At 42.1% G+C, this 20869-nt stretch overlaps 1 protein-coding gene across 4 annotated transcripts in view; it reads right to left on the bottom strand.

The window, feature by feature from the left end:
• Window positions 1-704: 704 nt before the first annotated feature.
• The window catches only part of sema6e (sema domain, transmembrane domain (TM), and cytoplasmic domain, (semaphorin) 6E), a 154727-nt gene continuing 134562 nt past the window's right edge, over window positions 705-20869 (bottom strand). For 2 of the 4 annotated variants that reach the window (XM_040118195.1, XM_040118196.1), the window contains 3 exons: window positions 20401-20451; window positions 16820-16975; window positions 705-3478 (listed from right to left, as the gene is read on the bottom strand). In XM_040118195.1, the coding sequence (XP_039974129.1) occupies window positions 2142-3478; window positions 16820-16975; window positions 20401-20451 (1544 nt within the window). In that variant the 3' untranslated portion in view covers window positions 705-2141. The remainder of the gene's footprint in view (window positions 3479-16819; window positions 16976-20400; window positions 20452-20869) is intronic. The other 2 variants (XM_040118197.1, XM_040118198.1) reach the window with 2 other exon arrangements.

The raw sequence follows: 20869 nt of genomic DNA on the forward strand, positions 1-20869 counted from the left end.
TTCTCCATGTTTCAACATATTTTCTAGTAAGGGAGACTTTGTTATCTCCACTCCAGTTAATTATGCCTGTATTGTTGAAGTTGACACCCGGTGACACAGGTAAGTCAAAATCTACAGCAGTAACCATTGTAGAAGTCCAGCTTCATGCTTCTTCCTGCATTTATTATGATTTTTATACAAAACCCAAACAATGTGGTGTAACACACTATTTCTTCTCAACTATTTCCTCTATAGAGAACTAAAATAATTCTTGACATTCAGAACTGGAGCCAAACGTCACACGTTTGCTTTATCCATCGGTTGAATGGGACTTCTACAATGGCTATGGGTCTGTAGGTGAATATTTCAGAGGAACTGTGAACTGCTCCTTAAGAAACCCAAAGAGATGCTAATGCTACCACTAAAGGAAAAACAAAAGTTAACAATGGCACCTATAGGGAAAGTGACACCCAGTGGAAAGTGACAAGATACAGAGGCAGTCGAACCTGAATGTCTGCAAGCATAGGCTGTGAGTTCTTGCTTTACCCAGCAGTCCCCAAAAAACAGTCTGCAGGCTCACACTTCTGGGATGCTAAAAAAAAACAAAAAAAAAAACAAAAAAAAAAAACACAAAACAACAAAGCGAAATGAAGGGTTTCATTCCAAAATGCTGTATCCATCTTTAAAAAAGAAGAAGAAGAAAAAAAAAAACATGATAATTTGTAAAGTATTCCTTTGTAAAAAAAAGAAAAAAAGGCTCAATATACTCAAGATATAAAATATGATTCAATAGTAAGTGTTACAATCATATTCACAGTTCCCAGTTTATCAGAACAGGTGACAACTTTTTAAATGACAAATATCTCATTCTGGAATGAAACTCTTCAAATATACAATACACCGTATGACACATTCTGAAGACCATAGAAAATGACACACCTACAATATACTGTAGCATAGTAGCCGTCTGAGCCCCTTGCATTAACCCCTACCCCCATGTCACACACTGTTATTAAATAAGGCACACATTTACACATACAGTTAAAATTTGGCTAGTAATTATTCCTTTATTTACAACCAATAGCCACAAAGTTAATAATTATAATAATTGCAGTCCGTTCTATGTTTTATGTTCATTCTCAGGATGCCAGATGGCATGGCATGTTAGTCTTGTCCTCTTTGGGTCCAAAATATCTCGGAGTACACAGTATTGTTTATTTCCATTTCAGAGGATGTTAGACCCATTAGATTTGTGAAGCACCAATCTTATAGAAACATTCTTGAGGAACTTAAATGGACCCGATTACGTCACTTCTGACCTGACATCTGTTGGGACAGGAAAAGAAAAGAGAGAAAAGACGAGTATAGCTGCTTTGTTGAAGTAATTCCTTTCTCTTGTCAACACGAACAAATTTGGTTCATTGTTTTTAGCCAACTGACAATGAGTTGTGTGGATGAAGTGCATGATCTGGTGTCCCTAAGACACTGTATTTCTTAGGGGGTTGGGGGATCGTTTGATATGCCCAAAGATGAAAGAGTATAGTAAGGCAAAGACATAACTACTTTCAGGGGAATTTGCTGACTTTTCACCACAGGTTACATATACTGCATATGTATATGTATACATATACGGTGTGGATATAAACACACATATATATACACACACATGCATAATATAAACACATTCGAGGGTGGGGTGGGTTGGGACTTGTTACCAACACTACATCAGAAAAGGTTAAGCAACAGCCTGAATCTAAGCATCGCAGGAGTCTCCGGCTTTTAAGTGTTCAAGATGACTGATGTGTTAAGTTTTTCCAACATCAACGCGTCCAAAAACTAAATTGCATTGTAAATCCACACTGAGGACATTGGCAGCCTAATATAAGGAGGTGGCGTCACGTCACCCAAGTCAGCAATTCTATAATAAGCAAGTAGCTGAGCAATACCAATATGGTACAAAGATATTCGCTGGACAAAAAGAAGGGAAAAAAAAAACAAGTTTGGTTGAGGCTTTCGTCCACAGTAACACTTGCTTTCACACGATTGGTTGTGTTTTATCGTGAAGGTCTGCAACCTCGAACCCACTGCATTTCTTCAAAGGGAAGGTCCTTTAAGAAGACACCATGAGGGAGACTCCCTCCCTAGTTCAGGAGTGAACCTCCTCAGTAGTTGAACTTCCCCTGCTCGTTGACCGGGGATGTGGCAGGTATGAACAGGGGCTTGGGCGGGACATCAGGTTTGAGAGAGGAGGCCCGGCGGACGATGGCGCCCCTGTGTAGGACTTCCTGCTCTCCATTGTAACTCTGTTGGCGTGCCAGGTACCCACTGGGGATGAGGGGGTAGTGAACCTCGCAGGCGCTGCCCGTCGAGTTCATCCGGGCCAGTAGGGGAGGCGGCTGGTGGGGCCCACCGTTTCGTTGGCTGAAGCTGTGCTGGCGAGGGATCATTCCACCTCCTCCTCCTCCCCCTCCTCCTACTCCACCTCCACCGGGCATCTTGGTGGCTGCAGCAATCAGTGAGTGCCTCTGGGAGGAGTGCCTCCTCTCCAAGGTGGATTGGTGGTGCGGGGGGATGTCAGGAGGAACATCCATGCGTCGGGTGAGACTGTCTCGGGGTAAAGTGGATGAGCTGTAGTAGGGGGCTGATTCTGTCTCAGGGATCTGAGGTTGGATGCGGTTAGCGAAGGCTAGCTGGCCTCCGCCACCGCTGGCCATCAGACCCGACGGGCTCATTAACTGGGAGTTCTTGCTGCCGCTTGCCTCATGGATGTGCTTCAGGAGCTCATCCAGTGAGGTTACCTCCATCACCTTCTGCGAGTAACCAGGGTAAGGCTGCTGAGATAGCACACGTTCAACATTGTGGATTTTGCGTTCCTCTGGATGGAGGTGACCTCCGACTAGTGGCTGCCCATTGGAAAGGCCATGGGAGTAGGGGAAAACCTGTTGGTGAAGCAGGGCTGAGCTGGGCCTGGAGCCAATGTTGTGGGACTTTGGTTCTTTGGCATTGTTGCAATTCTGGTTCTTCTCCCACTGGTTCTTGAAGGCTTTCATGCTCTTGATGGGCAGTTCTGGGGTGGAGTCTGGTGTTGGCAGACCAGAAAGCTCTGAGGAATGGTGAAGGTGATGATGGTGGGGGTGAACTATGTCTCCCATTGTCATTCCGTGATGGCCATTTCTCCTTGGTTGGTGATGCTCCTTGCTGTTGGCGAAGAAAGAATTGTAGATCTTTGGAGTTGACACTTCCATCTTGTCATCCTTACTTTGGCTGTCCAGGAGGCCGTTGAGCTTAGCCAGGCTGCGGAGGGATAGGGCATGTGGGATCGGGGCCTCAGGGTCTTTCGACATCTTCTTGGTCTTGTGGCCTGTGTGGTTGCAGTAGCAGGAGACCAGGAAGCCAGAGAGAAAAGCGCCAAGGACGAAGGCCACCAAAACACAAGCGATCAGGAGCGTATAATGGACACTGTGATTGGTCTTCTCCAGCTCTGGTGGCCGCCTGACACCTTCAAAAGAGAAAAAACGATTGAGAAAAGGGTACTTCAGTTAGAGCTTTTCTGACTAAGCCACCAGGAAAAAAAAAAAAAAAAAAAAATTGCACATTTTCAAGAACTAATATAGGTCAAGTAGCAGCTGGGAGAGACAGGTTGTGTTTACAGGGGATTCACTATATGGGGAACAGCATGGGAGAGGTGTTTGAACTAAGCTCTTGGCTTCCTTTCCTTCCACTGTTAATAGATCAATACAGCCTTTCTTTCTAGGACCCATGCTTTTCCCTAAGACTGGCAGAGGCCAAGAGTTCCCCAGTCAGCGAGAAATCAACTCTGAAATGAGTTAGAGCTCTAAATATTGATGGAAGCACAGCAGCAAGAACCTGATGTCATTTTCACAGATTTGGCTTGCCAATGTAGGGATCAGAGGCCGACACCACCTGGTGCGATAAACGGGCCAAAAATAACAGGTCTATCCAATAGCTCACGGGGTGTGGTGCCTTTGCAAACAAAGACTCAAATGACGTTGTCAAATTTTTCTTAAAATGAAGCCAAAGGGACAGTCTGTGCAACACTGCACGAAAAACACAAGGTTACTTAGCTGAGGTAAATCTACCACGTAAATGTCCTTGGGTGATGTGACCCTAGCGCTGTGTTTGCCTAATAGCGTGAAAGGCATTGATGATAAGAGGAGTGAAACCTGCCACCTCTCATAATCAGAGCTCATTTGCAAGAGGCTGCTGCCATCTGTGGTGTCAGACCCTCCTCTCCAACCTTAATGACAGTTTCTCTGAAACTGATTAGTCTGCGGAGGGGGACGACTGAGCCGCACCGAGGGGGGAAAAAATGCAGTTGTTCCAAACAAGTTAAATTCAGCAGCTGTAGAAAGCTTCGTTGAGGAATGAAAATGGAAAGCGATAATGTCTAAAGGATTGATTCAGAATGATGATGATGAGGGTTATAATTGGTGGATGACTATAAGGGAGACCATCTCAATAATTTGGTCCGCATTAGAGCGGATTTTAATCTTTTCTCTGAATTAAGTGACGCAGACTTGACAGAATGAAGACTCTTTGTTCCAGAATATTCCTGGGTAAAAAAAGAAAAAATCTCTGAATGAGTTATTAAGTGGATGATATGGATAAAGTCTATCAGGGTATAGTGTATGTGATTTTATATTGCAGTAAGGATATACAGCATGTCTTGATCTGGCAAATTTTCTTGAAACTCAATTGAGATATTGATTAAAGATATGACAACCATATGGGAATCTCTGCTTTTGGCTGGGCCAGTTAACTGGAAACAGTCAAGGTTCCTTATCATAGTTTCAAATCATGTAGAGTCTTATCATATCACCCAACCCTGCCAGATGGATCATGATTTTCAATTCATGCGGAGGTGTCATGCGTTGCAGACACAAACGCAACCCAAAACGCTCAAAACTAATGAAATTCTTCAGTCCCTTTGAGGCTAACATCTCGAAAGGATTTCGTTTTAGTGAAATGGAGGGTGTAAATAAAACCTCCTACATGAACTCCTGAGTCAGTGAGGCCTGGATGAACATTACTAAAGGTAATGAGTGTGTGTTTAGAAGGGCAAAAAGGGTCTCCTTCAATGTGTGTATGTAATGAGAAGAAAATATTATGGGATATTACAGAGGGGGGAAATCTGATCAGAGACTCATTAGATTTCAGTCAAATCTCATTATAAATCCACAAGAGACAAAAGCACAAATGAGTGAAATCTAAACTCATTTTCTGAAGCCCAAAAAGGCGCCTGACACCATGGTAACAATGGAAAGACAAGTAATTTGGATATGACAAAATTAGAATCAAACAAGGTTTATCTCTTGTTACGGAAGACCTATATGTACACAGTTCCTGGCCAACATGTTTAAAATGTGTTGATTATTTAGGTCACTGACTCACTGTGAATCTGTGAAGTTTTTTTTGCTGTTCGTTATCTGGAAGTAGGCTTTTGTGCAGGTGTGTTTGTAGAGGCTTATTATCTCATCGTCATGTATCGCTACATTCATTTTCGAGGTGTGCTTTGCTACCATTTTCCCTAAAGAGGGAGAGGTACTGTAGTGCACTATAATCTTTCTGAAAATAAGGCTTTGAATAGAGCTTCCAATTAAAAATCCTCAATTTTTAGCCATTTAGTCTTATGATTGCCTCGACTTATGACCACATTAAAAAGTCATAAATCATAATTGCAATCCTAGTGGGAGAGGCAATCAAAAGTGATGCTACAGTGAGCTTGTTAATACCTCTTCTTTAAATCTTGGAGAATTTTTTTTTGTCTCATTACACAGGCTGCCAATCAGCTCTGCAGCAGTGTTGCACTTCCAAGTTTTCGGTTCTAACTGATCAGTGTCTGGGCGGTGGTGGCTGCGTGCAGCTTTTGTAATGAGCGGTGAAAGGCTGCTCTCGTCTCAGTGTGGCTTCTGCCTCCTGTCACCCCTGTGGCTCTCTGGTACCTGTGAGTCATCTGCTCCCTCCGGACCGCGACACCCCCTCCCCGGCTCTAGCTACAGGCCTATTGAGGGGTTCCTCCTGGCTGAGGGGTATGAGTCAAGTGCCATGACAGGGGGTGAAACGCGCAGCTGGGGATAAACAAATCCAGAGCCTACAAACGACCTGTCACAACATGTTTCATGAGCAGGCTGGATGACTCAATCACTGGGTATGTGGGACATATGGTGCCACCAGTCACAGTGAAATTAATACCCTGTGAATCATACCGACAGTTTGGCAAGCAGCTAGGTGGCGCACAGGAGGTGCTGGTCAACTGTACACACCTACTTGGCTTTCTTTGCACTGCATCACAAGTGTATGGAAACTAAAGACTGGGGTTTGAAACTACTTTCTTTTTTTTTTAATTAAAAAACTAAGCCTGGTTACGGAGGGAAAAGTATATGCAACAATTAACGCTGCTTGACGGTTAATTTCTCAACTTCACTTCAGTGTTTACATTGCTTCAGAGTCAGTATTCCTCTCTAAAACTGTCACATTATATTTCTGTGTCAACTCAACCGGGTCTGAGCTCAGCGAAGGCTTAATATAGAGATACCCAAGTCTGCCAAAAGGTAAAAAGACAGATGGGCTGCGTGAGTGGAGTCAAGGGAGGGAAGGAGAGAGAGGGATGGTGACAGCCAGGGGAAAAAAAGAAGAAGGAAGAAGAGGGAGATGAAGGGATGAAATGCAGCCTTGGTGACAAAGTGGCGATGAAGAGGGGAGTCAATGTGAGAGGACTCAAAGAGGGAAGACACAGGGGAGCAAGAGCAAAGTAAAGGAAGGAGTGGGGAGGAAAGCCTGTGAGCAAAAAAAAAAAAAGGAGATGGAGAGAACGGGTGAATGTATGCGCGAGGACCAGATTTGAAGGAGGAGGAGGATGGGGAGAGAGGCAGGGTGAGAGACCTGATAGACGTGACTGGGTGAGTGACAGACTGTCACTCTGCTGGGTTTTGAAGCCTGGTGCTCTGTGGCAGCTGTGATATGGTTGGAGAACAACCCACATGCTCCTCCATAGTACCGTAGGTAGAGAAGCACTCTGTGATTGCATCCACACTGTTAAAAATAGATGGCGTGGTAGGTTATGTAAACAGGCAGGTTTTACACAGCGTTGCCTGCGCCGCGTCTTACTAATTGGCGACGGTTTTTGCAGAAGGGAAAATAAAGTAAGGCGGTCTGGCTGTTGTTATGTGTTAAGTAGTTTTTTTCCTGCAGGTGACGAGTCTGAAAACAAATTACAATGGAAGTGATAATTTCCCTTAAGCATGTGAGTGATTAAGTAAATGACTATTGTCTACGCAAGCTCAAATCGGCCTAATTAACAATACAGCAGCCAATAGTTTTTCCGTGACACCAATTACCGGTAATCTGAACACTTTGAAGTTTCATACTTGCTCGATCGTAAAAGAATTCTTTTCGCATCTCTCGCAGGGCGTTGAAGCATCGGAAAATACTGCTAGGAAGGAACGGCTACTCTTATTTTAGAAAACGCTTTCAAGGTCAGATACGAAATAATTTAGAGGAATGACTTTTTCTTTGGAACATGACTTTTCCATTACATCAGATTTGTCTAAAGGGTCCGTTTAAATACTTTGTAACCTGAGAACTTGTGTTCTATTTTTGCATGTCAAGTGAAGACATTCCAAAATAGCCCTAATTAGTTTCTGCTTCCGTAAGCTTGGAAGTGCATGTAATTATTCCCTTAATGGCTACTCCATCCCAATGAAAAGCCAACGAGACCAAATGGCCCCAAGCTTCATAGGCGACCATTTTCCCCCCCGCCTCCTGCTAATGCTGCAGATTTATTTCTTCCACACTAAAAATAACAATTTAACTCCTGAAAGACACCCTGAGGTTGAGGATCGGAACAAATGAATTATTTTCCTTATTCAAATGCGGGTGAAAAGCAGAGCAGTTCTGCCGCATCGCTGTGAGCTTTAGTAATTTGACAGTTTTAATACCTGATGTCTGTGCAATGACAGACATGGTTAACAAACAGAGCATGGTCGGGTGTGTCAGTATGCGCATGTACACACACACTGAGTATAATGTGCTGCATGTGTGCATGGTTCTGGGTGTTGACTGAGTGAATTCAATCATGTACACTTGTTATTAGGAATTTGCATAATATTCCATCTCAGTGCACAGCCAATTGGATGCAGTTTAATATATGCACACTAGCAAAGGTGATATGGTGTAATGTAACAGATCAATTCCAATTGAAAAGTAGTGGTAATGAGAACTGCATTTCATTCCAGGTGTGCTGATGCATACGGAGCATAGATTTCATTACAGTTTTGATTGAATACTGGTAAATTAAGCGTGCTGTGGCATCTGGCAATCAGAACCACACTGTCCTTATTAAGTCCTGAAATATTTACACCTGTGCCTTGAAGGGAAAGTCAAGTTTTCAAGTAGCAGTACACACATTTTGTTTTCTAAAACTCATACAACAAACAGTTTGGTTAAAGGGTTGCTTCATGTAAATTACAAAAAAGCAAATTTTTTCACTTCTCATGAAGATAGCTTTGGTTTTGATCATCCGGATTTGGAGATATCTGTCTCTCTCTATGCTGCAACTGCAGTACATATGGAAGCGAAAGGAGTTCTGTTTGTGCTGATTAAAGGATAAAAAATTACATTTGAAAAACTCAAAAGCAGAGTGCGTTTCTGAAAACAACCCTCAAACCTCCTTATGAATATTATTCACTGGAAGTACTTTCTACAGAAGAAATATTCACACAGCCCATCATTTTTTTTGAAAGACGCATTGCAGTTGAATTTTTCCGATGTGACTTTTCACTACTTTTACCAGCACAAATGAAATCCACGTCTTTATTGGTATCAATATTATACCAATATCACCATATTAGAGTGGAGGCAAACATTTCCTGAGGCACCTGAAACAGCTCAATTATCATAACATGAAATCAAAACTATCTGCATGGCTAGATACCACTACGGTTAGGTAGGAAAATATGTTATTTTGTAATTTGGGTAAAGCGACCCTTTTAAATTAGCATCCGATTAACTCTTCACAACCCATTAAACCAGGCAGAGCACATGCACTGGGTAATGTACTTTTCTCTTTTTACATGCAGTTGCATCAGAACTCAAAAAAGGAGGAGCCCTTTATTTGCCATTCAGTGGCTGGTAAAGCAAAATGGTTCCAATGCAAAATTCCACCTGTTAATGATCTGATTTGAGAGGAAAAAGCGACACTGGAAGAATCTTGGCTTTACCAACCAACTTAAAGAGACAGTCCACACCAAAGTCAGTTTTCGTACATACGGTGAAATTTTACAGTTTTTAAAAATCATTCTGGTGATGTTCTAGTTGAATAATAGAAAAAAAAAAAAAAAGAAATACCCTATGAGGATCATACACCAAACAAAAAGGTAAAGAAACTCTCCCCTTCTGTCATTATTTGGTGGACACTTATCTTAGAATCTCACTGTTGAAAAGAAGAAACTTATTTTTCCAAATAATCTTTGTTTCAAAGCTTTGTCTTTCTGTTAAAATACACATCTGTCATTGTGTCACATGGCGCTTGCTTTGGAGTGAACTGCTGCTTTAAGAGATGGAGAAACTGCTTGCAGGTCACTCAAATACCAACGCACAGTTTCAGCCACCGGCTTTAAATCTGGAAAGGCAGATCATAAAAAGACGGTGAAAACGGTCAGTGAGAGAGAATTCAACAAAGGAGGCAGGTAAAGCTAAAGGGTTAGTCCAACTAAAGAAAAGAAAAGAACAAAGAAAAAGGAAACAGGCAGGTAAAATGGGAGAAATACTCCCCAGAAGTCAATGGGACAGATTAAAGGGTAAGGGGTTAGGGCTAAGAGCCAGGACAACTGCGTAGGTGGATTTGATCACTGTGGGCCCCGTGGATCGCTGTGACGGTCAGAGCTGACAGCTCTCCATCCTGGCACTGAGCTGAGCTTTAATAGCTGACATGGAATAAAAAGCCATTAAAAGGGCCGGTTATGGAAAGCGGAGTATTTGTTATGTGTAATGCCTTTAAGGTTAGTTTTTAAGAGTGTGTTTTTGTAGTAAAACGTGATGTCACTGTATGATTGCCGTAAAGTGCTGGTGAGCTGAGCGAAGGGAAAAATGGCCTAGTTCTGTGTGACCTTTAATGAGTGCCATTACACCATGACTATGACTCAGGGAGTCCAAACTGGCAGCAACATTTCAAAAAGTGAAGTAAGTGTGTGTGTGTGTGTGTGTGTGTGTGTGTGTGTGTGTGTGTGTGTGCACGTCATGGCCCCGACTTGTGATAAATCATTTAAGAGTAGCCAGTAGGGTCAAAAAAGATGAACGGGCTGAATGAAATGTGGCAGTCAGCAGTCATACTGAACAGTCAAAATGAACGTGTTCTGGAAATGCTGCCTCAATCTGACCCTCCAAGATCTAAAAATGTGTTAAATATTTTAAAGTTCAACTTCACACTGTCTACAGTCTGAAAAGAGTGACAGCTGCTTTCAAAACCACTGCTGAAACGAAAAGTAAAGCCTCGGAAAAACGTGTTGGATTGTTGGTCATTTACACTGCTGAGGACTGCATGTTTAATTTTAAACTACGAAGTGATGAAACCCTTTGTTTCTAAACATTGAATGCTGACGCTTTACCATCGTGTATTATTTTTTCTTGATTTTTGCTTGATTCTTTGTAAGGAGTATATTTGAAAAGGGTTACTTCCAATATTAAACCCTGAATTTTTGTTTCTTTTTTTTCTTGCTTTTACTTACAAAAAGGTGGAAAAAAAAAAAAACAATAAAATATTAATCATATAAATACAGATACTGATGTGGAATGAAGCCCCTCTGAGGAGCCCCTCTGTCACGGTAGTTAGAGGGGACACATAGTCAGAGCTTTATCAGTGACTGGATGATACAGACGGTGTCTGTTGCCATGGTCTTCAGAAGTATAAATAACTAGCTGGCATCGATGTCCCCCCCAGGACACCAGCCCTTCTTCATGCAACGGTTCAGCCCGAGTTCACTTTCTGCTCTCCTCCTGTTGTGTTTTAATGAGTTTGAAAACGCCCGCTTCACTTGATTCTATTATCGAGCCATCTCTCTGTGCATGTCAGCTAAATTAGCTGCTAGCCTGGCTTTTTAGTCCAACCCACGCTGGTTCATCTAAATGAGCAGAAGAGTCAAGGAAAAGGTCAAATCACAATAGAGGGCAGGAGAGAGACAGAGAGAGAGAGAGAGAGAGAGAGAGAAAACAAACCGGAGAGGTCTAGAACCAGGAGTCCTGTGCAACAGTTTTGCCAACACACACATTTCTGTGTGTTAACACACAATGGCGAGGTGGGCGTATTCCCCATCCAGAATCAGCTCTAGTGCAACCTGACTACTGGCATTTTTCTAAATAACAGCAGGTCAACAGGTTCCTGCCCCTGCCTTTTAGTCTTTTTTAGCCTGGTGTTTACATAATCTAATGCAGCTACCCACATCTGAGTGAATATTTCACCTTGCGGTTTTTATCTGTGGATAACTGAGTCACATGAATCGTAAAAACAAATGTGGTTAGGATTAACAGGGCTCATGTTAAGTGACTGCCTTTGTACTTTTTACTCATTGCTTATAGAATTTACACTGTATCTCTTTGACATGTACGCGGAGGATTTACAGATAGTTTACTTTTACTCATGTGCCTTAAGAGATCTTTGCTGAAAGGGAAACCTGTTGAAGTTTAAAAACTTTTCTGAGCAGTTATATCTGTTGAGCTGTTATAACAAAGGTGGACTCTCAGAGGTGAGGCTCTTCTACGGCCTTGAAATACTAGTGAAAATAAACATTCACTAGCTTACTGACTACCCTCATTTCAGAAGGTAATCAAAAAAGGTGCACATTTTCACTCATAAAGGAACTTGCTGGTTTAATCAAAAAAAAAAAAAAAAAAATGTACTACGTTTTTTTTATGTCTGTGAGAAAAGGAGGCACTTGTAGGAATCTCCCTGAAGTGCAGCGGCAACCAGTTGAGCGGGTTTGGGTTTGTATAGTGTCAAGTCTTATAGCGAGCTAACCGATGATTCATCACACCATTCGGTGATCATACTGCAGATCCTGCGTACCCATGGATGTGATGAGCCTTTTGAATTTCTAGACATAAAAACCAGGCAGTCTCCAGAGAATTAAACAGACGTGTAATATCTAGGCTGTTGCTGGGAACTGATGAATTCTTAATACTCCTGGTCAGTACGCTAACTATATTATTTGGTCAGCTAACTGTCCCTGTCTTCTAAGGGAACCCTGTATTAGTAGGCCCTTTTCACTCCAGACATTTTGACATCTCATGGTAAGAAAAGCACAGGGGTAAAATAATAAACTTAATGATGGCTTAAATCACATTTAGCTGCTTAGGACGTCAGGATCCCGCTGTTGCTCATACACACCTGAATAGAACAGGGCCAACGTTAATGTTGTTAGTAACACCTGTGCTTTTTGTACCACGTCAAGGCAAAAATATCTGCTGTGGAAAAAAAAAGCCTTTAGTGCCCAGTAGTTGATGTTACATTAACACTTACCGGTTAGGCAGTCTGATGGCTAGTTGGCAAGGTAACTGTTGCTAAAACTCAACTAGCAGAGCTGTTTCTAGGCCTCTGTGGCCTGGTCCAGGTCGAGTCCTAAATCTTTCCCACTTTGCCTACATTGGACATGTAATGAAAGCAGTATGTCAGCAGCATTTGCAGTACACCATTAGTGTCTACACTTACTGCTCTCAGCTACGGCTGTGCACTCTGAAGTGTTTTAACAGCGCTCATAGCCGAATACATAATTAATGTACAGTAGGTAGGCACTTTGGAGGAACATATACGTGACGCTACTATAGTCACTTCACATATACAAGTGTGAAGCCTGAGCCGTTACACAGCCAGAGTATACAGCTGTACTGATTAAAATGCACATCTGCTGAAACATGTCTGCTGTAGACAGCGTGTACATGACAAGTCAAGTCCCGGGTACTTTATGGCAAAGCCAAGCCAAGTCGAAGGTCTGCATAAGCAAACTGCAAGTCGAAATGAAGGTCAAGGTCACGATACTTGGTAATTCTTCTTGAACGCTGTGTCAATAATGTTTTATTATGTAACTGACACAAAGTCCTCCTGAGGCAACAGGACTAATAATCACATACGTAATGCTTGCCTGCCGCTGCCACATTTTTACCTGATAAACTTTAATTTACTCAATATTCATGTTTCCAAGTCTCAAGCCCTAATTACTGCGACTTAAGTCTGACTCAGATCCAAGTCTTCAATCTACAGGTTTGGTCTTAATAGAGGCCAGTGGTTGTATGTTTACAATGACTTTAAATTACTTTAGCCCGATGGCCTGTTGGTGAGCTGACTGTTTGTTGGAGCATGTGATTTAGAGTAAGACTAAGGAGCAAAGACAAGACAATATTCTTTGTTAAAATGACCAATTTGGATAGACGTGTATCCATTTAACCATAGTTTTTTTTGGTTTTTTTAAAAACCTTTCTTCAGGTATCCTTGTCTCTCTTGACTGGTTGTTCTATTTTTGTCCATTATCAGTGTTCTGTTGTCTACTGGCCCACCTTGCTGGCTGCTGGGAGATTTGTGACCCAGCTGCAGTGCCTCTACAGAGGGTACAGACACAAAGCAGATATCTGGTGAGAAATGGACAGGAAGTGAGAGATTGGAGGCCCTCTTGGAACTGTGATGCTGTTACTTCCACATCAGCTCCTCTCCTGCCTAATCAACCCGCCTGCCCAGCTCTTCTGATTGAACTGGCAGCATCAGAGTCTCTGGCTGAAATAGACTGCGCTGCTGTTTCTAGTACATCCTACATCCCCCCGACAACCCCCTTCCTGGCTCTGGCCCCCGCTGGTTATTTATTTGTTATGGGCTTTTCTCATTTAAGCCCGACTAGCTCATCATTGCAGCAACAGAGTCTGCCTGAGTGAATGGAAGCCTCTTTCACCTACTGAGGATTTATGCACTTCTGACATGGCGCCTGTGCAAGCAAGCAGCAAGGAGAGAACAAAACCTGATTCATGCCACCTTGTCCTCCCTGAATCACATCCAATTGAACTGTATCTTCTACCTTACCTTGCAGGAATATGCTCTTTAGGAGAGGAAAGACCCTAAAACCTCTCTCTCTCTCTCTCTGCAGCTAATTTCTTTACATGACTGTTTGAGGGTCACAGAGACGTTTTCCTCCACTTCCCGTCATGGCTTCATAGCTCTTTGACTTGCAGATCCTGCTCTTGTGCACTTGTAATGTCGATCAGTATGAGTGTGAACTGACGTCAAATTAAAAATGTGAGAAATAATGAGACTCAAGCCTATAAAGATTAAGGTGTAGTTAAATATTCAAGAACTGGTCATTTATTGCGGTAGCTGGATGGCGTGATATAGCTGTTGAAGAGTCTATGCAAGATTTGCAAGATCTACTGCAAGATTACTGGTTTGATGCCTTTAACAAAGCGTGAATAAGGACCTGAAGTGACTCTACAACTTTCAGTTCCAGAGGGATGCCTTATTGAAAATCACATTGACATTTGTTATTTCTCAAATTACGGACCATCCAGCTGAACAATATAACCTTTAGAGCTGAAATGATCAGTCAATGAATCATTTTTTTCATGCGCAAATGCCGAAAATTTGATGATTCCACCCTCTGAAGTATGAGGATATGCTGCTTTTCTTTGTGTTACACTGGAGTAAACTGAAAAGAGCTCGGCTTCGGACTGTTAGTTGGATAGAACAAGCAATCTAAATAATTCAATCTTATCTCTGGAGAATTGGGATGGGAATTTTTTCGCTACTCTATAACGTTTAATGGACCAAACAAGTATATGACAAAATATCCATTAATGTGTGTTGCAGTTTGCTCCATGTGCCTACACAAGGTTGGTAAAAGTTTGAAACACAATAGCTAACATGTAATATTGCTGATTCTTTGATTTTAATGTTTTTAGTGGCCTTGAGTGAACATCTTTTTTATTGGAAGTGGGAAAGATGACATTAAGAGTGAGGGAGTGCGGGTGGAATTCATTGATAAGAAACTGATAGTGTGCGGTTGATATGCTTTGCTTCGCTCTCTTTTTCATTTATTTAGACACAATAATATATTTTTTTTAAACAGTTTTTTTAACGTTAAATTAATTGCCCACTGACATTCGGCTTACTTTCTACTTTGCCAAGATGTTATTGGTGTGGTGTTAGCTATAGCAGCAGGAGAGTTGTGAGTTTCACTGTCTGCAGCTGGTGTGCTGGCTATGGCAAATCATCTTATCCTGTCTGCATGTTAGCTTCGCAGCAGCAACCGTAGCGACAGTTTGCTAACCCGCAACCTAGCTAAAGTTAGTTACATTACTTTCTGTCTCGTTGTTTGCTCTATATCGTGGTATTGGTCCTTACAACCTGTGAAGGGTTTTACAGCCAAAAAGACTTTAAAACACAAGCTTGCTAGCATAGTGGGATAATTTGGATTGATGCATAATTCGAAACACTATGCCAGGTAATGCTGCCTTCCTTAGAGGCTTGTAGCTCCTTTGTGTTTTGGATGCTGTGTTTGTGTGCATGTCGCTTGTCTGATGACGTTTTAGGGTTCATTTTGCTTCAGCTACGAGAAAGAGTATCCACTTCCACGCTGTATAAGACGCTCTAGATTCCGCCATCGTGTCGTTGCCTTGACAATGCGAGTCCATGAATTTGGGGGGTGGAGCCCCTGAAGGAGCACCGAAGGGCGGGGTGTATTTGTTTTGCTGCTGAGTTCAAATATCAACTGTCTTTCTCCAGATTCGCTTACTCTTCCTTTAACTTTGTCAAAATCAAGTAGGTTTCAATTTTTAGAAGCAATATGATTTAGTAATTTACCTTGTCTACCTTATGGATAGTAAATCCAAGGAACACATTAAATCTTTTCAGACAGACTGATGAAAGAGACCACCAATGAGAAACTGCAGTGAATCATATTGTAGAAGCCAGTGGAACAGCAGCTGGAAGGTCACATCAGAACTTCGGCTCTCAATACTTTCAAAGTAAATGTTAGCTGCACAGGTAAAGGACTTTTGTGGTGCTCTCTAAAATTGGAATGGAAATTATAAATGTAAATGAACAGTGTCAGTGTCCTATCCGAACAATGTTTATCCCTGTATATACGCTGTGGTCTTCAGCCATATTGAACATCCTATCGTCTAACCACACAAGGTTTCAAGTCAGTGGAACCATTAAGTGATGCTGCTCTGGAAATTATGCATCTCATCATGTAAAGCTAAGACTAATGAAGTGTATGGATCAAAAAAATCAATTAGCAGTGCTTGCTGCCTTTATCTAACAGAGTGGTATAACTAGAGAGTTAAGTGTTAGTGAGCTAATGAAAGCGATATTTCACCCTGGAGGAACATTTACACATATTAGCATGCATACCATCACATGGGTTCATGAATGGTCAGCCTCAAACAGGAGCTGCTTTTACTGGTCAGGACTCATTTTCTCATTGACTATTTAACATCAGTCATCGCCATCAAATTGCGAAGAGGAAAACATATTTTTTTGAAAACCGCAACCATAGATGGAGGACATAAAATAGTAGAGTTGGTTGGACTTTGTTGCGTTTTTCATTTTCAAAATCAGCTGTTTGAAATGAGTTCCATCGCTATGGAAACACAGGTCGGATGATGGAACTGATACAGCGCAGGCAGGCATGCTGGAAACGGGAGACTGTTTTACCAGAGTGAAACATCATTTTTGGTTTATTGTTAGTGGTCAGTCTGGTTAGAAGTGTAACGGTGAGGTGTTCGGGGCCCAGCAGTGCAAACCCCCGCAGGTCAGAGTTCACTGAGGACACACTTCCCTACCCCTTACCCTCCATCTCCACACTGATTGGCTCCGAGTCAGGTGACCCTTGTTCCCCCACTGGGGGAGGGCCATCAGGACCTGTACCTCTTTCAGGGTCACCTGCCTCCTTTGGGAATGCCGCCCCATGATAGGTTGTGCTGGCGCTTGTGGGTGTGGTCTTCCCTGTGGTTGTAACGAAGGGGGGAGGAGGAGGAGGAGGGGGGCAACAGAGTGAGTGATTAGTGAAATGTGAATCAGCCCGGGACAATCAACTGCAGAAAAATGAGGGTGAGTCCTGAGTGGAAAGAAAACCATCACCCGTTAACATGAAGACCCAGCGATGATAGTGAGCAACATGATGGGCACACAGAGCAGAAGTTAATTCATCCATCACTTCATATCCCAACAGATACACTATCATTTTACAGTGCTTCAGTGTACTTTACCAGCCGCTTAATACCCACATTCAATCTCCACGAAACTGTGGTTTTGGCATTGCAACATTTAGAATGACACAGCCTTGATTCCTTGGATACTTCATGCTGTGCAGATATTATCACATTTAAAAATAACCAGTTTATTTTGAAAAATATCTCACAGCAAATTTTGTGATTCTTTAAACAGTCATACCGCAGCTTTCCGGCAGTTTGTCAGAATAAACTCAGGTTTGCAAAAGTTGACACTGAATCACTATAAAAGTATAAAGTATGCTAACATTCATGAATGGCATTTGAATTTTTGCACATTGCAGCAAGGGGTCTGGGTACTTTAACAACATGAAACTCCCGGGTAAATGTATTTGAATTCAATACCATCATTATATGAGAGAACCACCGGCTTTTAGTCAAAATTTACTTGTATTAGTGAACCACTCAGTAATAATTTAATCCTGGTTTTCCATCCTATTTTACAGAAGAGTATAAAGCCTTGAACTCCGACCACCATTAAAACTTGTCTGCGTCTGCTCTACTAAGTGTTTTCACAGATAAGTTGAAATAGATACTGGTTGCTGGCTAGGTAATGTCTTTTTTTTCTTTTTTTTTTTTTCACCATAGCTCTTTTCCACTACCTCACCCGAGCTGAGCTGTTTCACAGAACACTCCGTCACCTTGAGCAGACCAGCAAACATTACGATGGGCCCATTTGGAATCATTTCAAACATATGCCAAGAAAACACACTGGGCATTAGCTGCCACAGGCCTTGTATTATCAAACATGTTTATCTTGATGACACACTCCACATCTTGATAGCATTTTTAGCTCTCTGTTGTCCTTGAGGTCCGGTGAGCAGCATGCTGCTATTGGCTTGGTCCTGTGCACTAATAAGCCAGCCATAATGTTAGCATTCTGCAGAGCTCTCACCCAGGCTGGAGGAAAAGGGCTTGTTCTCTCTCTCTCACTGTGCGCCAGTTGACAACATTCACTCTGAATGAGGGGCCCTGTCAGTTCACCATCTGCGCTGGGCAAATTAAAACTGTACACCAGGGGGTGTTTGGCCACGGCACCTCGGACAATAGCTCCAGGACTTCATTATTGCTTCAATTCATCACAATTGTGTTATTCTGAGAGTGCACGTAGGGTCATATTATTTGTCTTTTTTTTTCTTTCAAAAAATGCATGTTATAAAATAGAGAAAAATTTGATTACCTACACAGGCAGGCATTTGTCTTAAGCCCTGCTCTCTGCTGGCTGCGATTGTTTGGGTCACAGGGAAGTGGAAGACAGAAAAAGTCCTAGCCTTTGGTGCGCTTTCAAACAGGCAACAAGGCCCCTGTGTGACGACAGCTTTGTTCGGCGTATGGGGTGTGTTATTGTCAGGGAAAGCTGATAATTGATCTTCAGTGCAGAGACTTAAAAGACTCTTTGTGTGAATCAGCTCAAAAAAATATAGACGCAAAAAACAACAGAGACAGAATCTGACTGTGTTGAAAACTTCAAATGATGCAGTGAAGCATCAGGGTGGCGAGAGCCCCGTAGGATTAAGCAGTAGGGTTGCTCATCAAGTCTTGCTACTGACTGAGTGGTAATTCCTCCGGCAGGGAGGCTTTACTGAGGCACTGTGGGACTGTGGAGGTCTGGACCGACGCCGTTGGCAGACAAAGTGGCCTGTGTTCTGAGAAAGAGATTGAAAAAGATGCAGGATGGATGGTTCTGCTGAGCTGTAATGGCTGACATCTTCCAGCATGATGGGCTCAGTGCTGATAACTAATCACTACATTGGATCAACCACTATCTTTAGCTCCCCCGTGTCCTAATTTGTTCAGTGACAAAGAGATCTGAGTTTGAGCAAGTCTTAACAACTACTCCAAAAGTTGGGGCGGGTGCTTTAGTTGTGTAGATAAAAGCAAATGATGCAGGCCAAAAACTATCTCATTGACAATGACGAGTTTTGAATGTCGCAGTGTTAGAAAATTGTCCTAACACCACCCCTTCAATCTTATCTATAGGCTAGCCGGCTTGGCGGCTTTTCTGTTTCTATTCCAGCCATGCCAGGGGCTGTGCTGTGTGGCCGGCGGTGGAGTAATGGGACGTGACAGGGATGATGATCTGTCTTGATACAGGGCATTAGGTAGCCTGGCCAGCAGTGCTCCTGGTCCATCAAAGGAGTGATGCTTCAGACAATGGTTTCAATGTTTAAGTTTTCAGACTGGCTAAGAGGGAGAGGTGACCGGCTGTTCAGCTGCCTGAATAGAATTCTGTAACCTCCCAAGTTAATAGTAAAGAGTAGCAACATTTACTTGGTAGGCATGTAACTGAATAAATCTGATCCTCTTCTCTAAAGTAACACTGAGTGAGTGGGTTGACGTTCGATATGTTGTTAAGGGATATTTGAAGAACAACTACATTTTTTTTAAAAAGATCACAAATCTTATTTTCTTTATAGTTTTGGCCCTCGCTTTATTATAATGTTTTACTCACCAATTTCGTCAACGTGAGAAAAAAAGAATCGAAAAGGTCGGGAATGTAAGTAAGCAAATGATCAGACGGGTTGTAAAAAAGCCTCCGATTTTAACAAAGTTATTTGGGGGAAAAACAAAAGAAAAGAAAACAAGTAAAACCCCATTTTCATTTGGATTTTACATCAACTTCCTGGATAATCACACCCACTGTACTGTACTTACTTTAGCTGTGTATGCACATAATTGTCTGGGATTACAACTGACATTTTGGATTCACTTGCAGTCTCACCATCAAATAAGTGCTTTGGATAAACTTCTGGTTTGTTAACAACTTTACTATTATCTGACTAGTCATGTTCTTTGTTGTAGTGATGGCATTTACCTTATAGGTAAATTGTTAACATAAATGACAGAAACGGTGGGTGAATATACGAAAGCAAGATCCATTTTGCGAAATAAAATCCGCAGAAAGCAAGAAAAAAAAAAAAATTCTCATTTACTGTGAATCGTGGCTGTTGACAGACAAAAAGCAGCTGTTGAAAGAATCAAACGCAAACCTTTTAGGTATAAGACAGCCTCTATAAAAACCACTTTCCTTAAAATCCTACTTGAGTGTAAGACCACCCACTGTCTTCAGTGTGCTAGCCTTTAACCTGTCAGTGCTCAGTTGAGGCAGTTAAGTGAAAAGATAAAGACATGTCCACTGACCATACGCTGAATCTAGCGCTGTGTTTTGCTTGCGAGTGGTTGCCAGGACATCTGGAGAAGAGAAATACAAAAACAACATTAGTGTGTGTGGTTATTATTTGTTAAAATGTCTGGGTGTCTGAGCTGCAGGTGTTTCATTTCTAATAGTTGAATCTGCCCTGTTTGCAAGTTTCATCACATCCCCAACACATGCAAAAGAGCTGTAAACAACCCAAATTATCTTACATTAAAAAAAAAAAAAAACCTTCTATGAGCAAACGCTTAACTAACATAGAAACATTGAGAACAATATTCCGACAGAAATGTGAACGGGGGTGTGCAAACTACTCTTCAAGCTTGTTCAACTTCAACTGATCTGCCGCCCTCGTTGAAATAAATACATCATAATGCTCCATTATAATTTGTTAGATCCGCAATCACTTGTGCCTGCTGTCGCTCTGCCATCAAGAACTGATCATAGTCGATAGCT

This window comes from Xiphias gladius, chromosome 22, assembly GCF_016859285.1.
Source record: "Xiphias gladius isolate SHS-SW01 ecotype Sanya breed wild chromosome 22, ASM1685928v1, whole genome shotgun sequence".
Lineage (NCBI taxonomy): Eukaryota > Metazoa > Chordata > Actinopteri > Istiophoriformes > Xiphiidae > Xiphias > Xiphias gladius.